Raw genomic sequence first — 1,496 nt, 5'->3', positions numbered from 1 at the left:
GTGTGACATCAGAATAAACAGAATTAACAAGTAAGGCACGGCGACCTCTAAAAGTCAACGTTGCTTTACTTCTTCTTTTACATGCTATTGTTATCAATATTAATATCACCATAACACTAACTATCAGTAATACTAATACTGTAGCAACAACAGCAGCTATTATCAAAGCTGAGTTACCATCTCCTGTATTGCTAGGTGCTGTTGGCTCAGTAGTTCTAGTGACAGATGAGTCAGTAATAGATGATGGTGGAGAGGTGGTTGTTGCACCCAATGATAAAAATTTACTGCTGGTTGTAGGAATGTGTGTTCCAGTCACTACACTGGTCAACGAGGGAGTAGTTATAACACTCTTTGACAAGGTATTGATAGAGCTTGTCCATAAGGAAGCAACACTGGTAGAGTAAGGAATGTTGCTACTGCTGGTCAGTGAGGTAGCAGTGATAGCACTGCTTGACAAGGTATTGGTAGTGCTTGATAAGGAAGCAGCAGTAGTGTAGCTGGTAGTGTAAGGAATATTGCTACTGCTGGTCAGTGAGGTAGTAGTGATAGCACTGCTTAATAAGGTATTGGTAGTGCTTAATAAGGTATTGGTAGTGCTTAATAAGGTAGTGTAATGTAAACTGGTAGAGTGGTCAGGCAACATTGTTATTATAGTAGATGAGAATTCAGTAACTGAAGGAATTGGTTCTATAAAAAAGACATTAAAATAATTACTAAATATATTTAAAGAAACTCACTTGTTATGACTGATATCAGTGGATAGTCATTATGTTCCAATGGTATTAATCCATTACTGCTATCAAGCTCATAATTCAATGGTCCATTGTATTGTTGATAATACATTGGATTACTATTAGTGGTTACATTGATTACTAATATATCTCCATACTCTACTTCAATATCACTTGTAAAGTTATATACATTACCATTACTTGATGTAGCAGCAGAAGCATCAACAGTTAGTGCATGAATCAGTTCAGAAGAACGTTTTAAATAAATGTTAGGATAATGTTTGCTTGTATCCTGATTCTGTGTAATACCAATTATCCAGTTAGTAATAATACCATTACATGTGAACTGTATATCAGGAAAAGCTCTTGTATCATTGACTGGTATTACATTAGTAACTGATAGACTGCTTGTATTAATTTCAGCTTCCGTGAAAAGATTTTGAAAACAATTTGGAGGATCTAGATAATAAAAATTAAATTAATACTTAATGAATTTATTTTTTGATAATGCTACGTACTTGTTATCAAATGTACCATGAAAACATTATTTGTATATGCTCGATCAATTTCTATATTTGAACCAGTTATTTTGATATATTGATCATCAATGGAGTCTGCTCTTACTCTTCCAACTCTTTCTGTGCTGCTAGTGGTTGCATTGTAAAGTCTAACAACACTTGAATCATCTTCAGGTTGATACACTCCTAGTCTGTAAGTATCATAAATACTGCTACTGACACTAAAAGGAGTAGGAAGAACATAACG

The 1,496-nt window shown here is 34.4% G+C and overlaps 1 protein-coding gene across 1 annotated transcript in view; it reads right to left on the bottom strand.

Annotated features, from left to right (window-relative positions):
• Window positions 1–1,461: 1,461 nt before the first annotated feature.
• LOC109586373 (filamentous growth regulator 23-like) overlaps window positions 1,462–1,496 on the bottom strand; it is a 15,967-nt gene continuing 15,932 nt past the window's right edge. The window contains exon 12 of the mRNA XM_020002558.1: window positions 1,462–1,470. Coding sequence (XP_019858117.1) covers window positions 1,462–1,470 — 9 coding nt within the window. The remainder of the gene's footprint in view (window positions 1,471–1,496) is intronic.

Source organism: Amphimedon queenslandica, unplaced genomic scaffold (assembly GCF_000090795.2).
Source record: "Amphimedon queenslandica unplaced genomic scaffold, v1.1 AMPQUscaffold_12889, whole genome shotgun sequence".
NCBI lineage: Eukaryota > Metazoa > Porifera > Demospongiae > Haplosclerida > Niphatidae > Amphimedon > Amphimedon queenslandica.
This window is presented reverse-complemented; position numbering and strand designations above follow the sequence as displayed.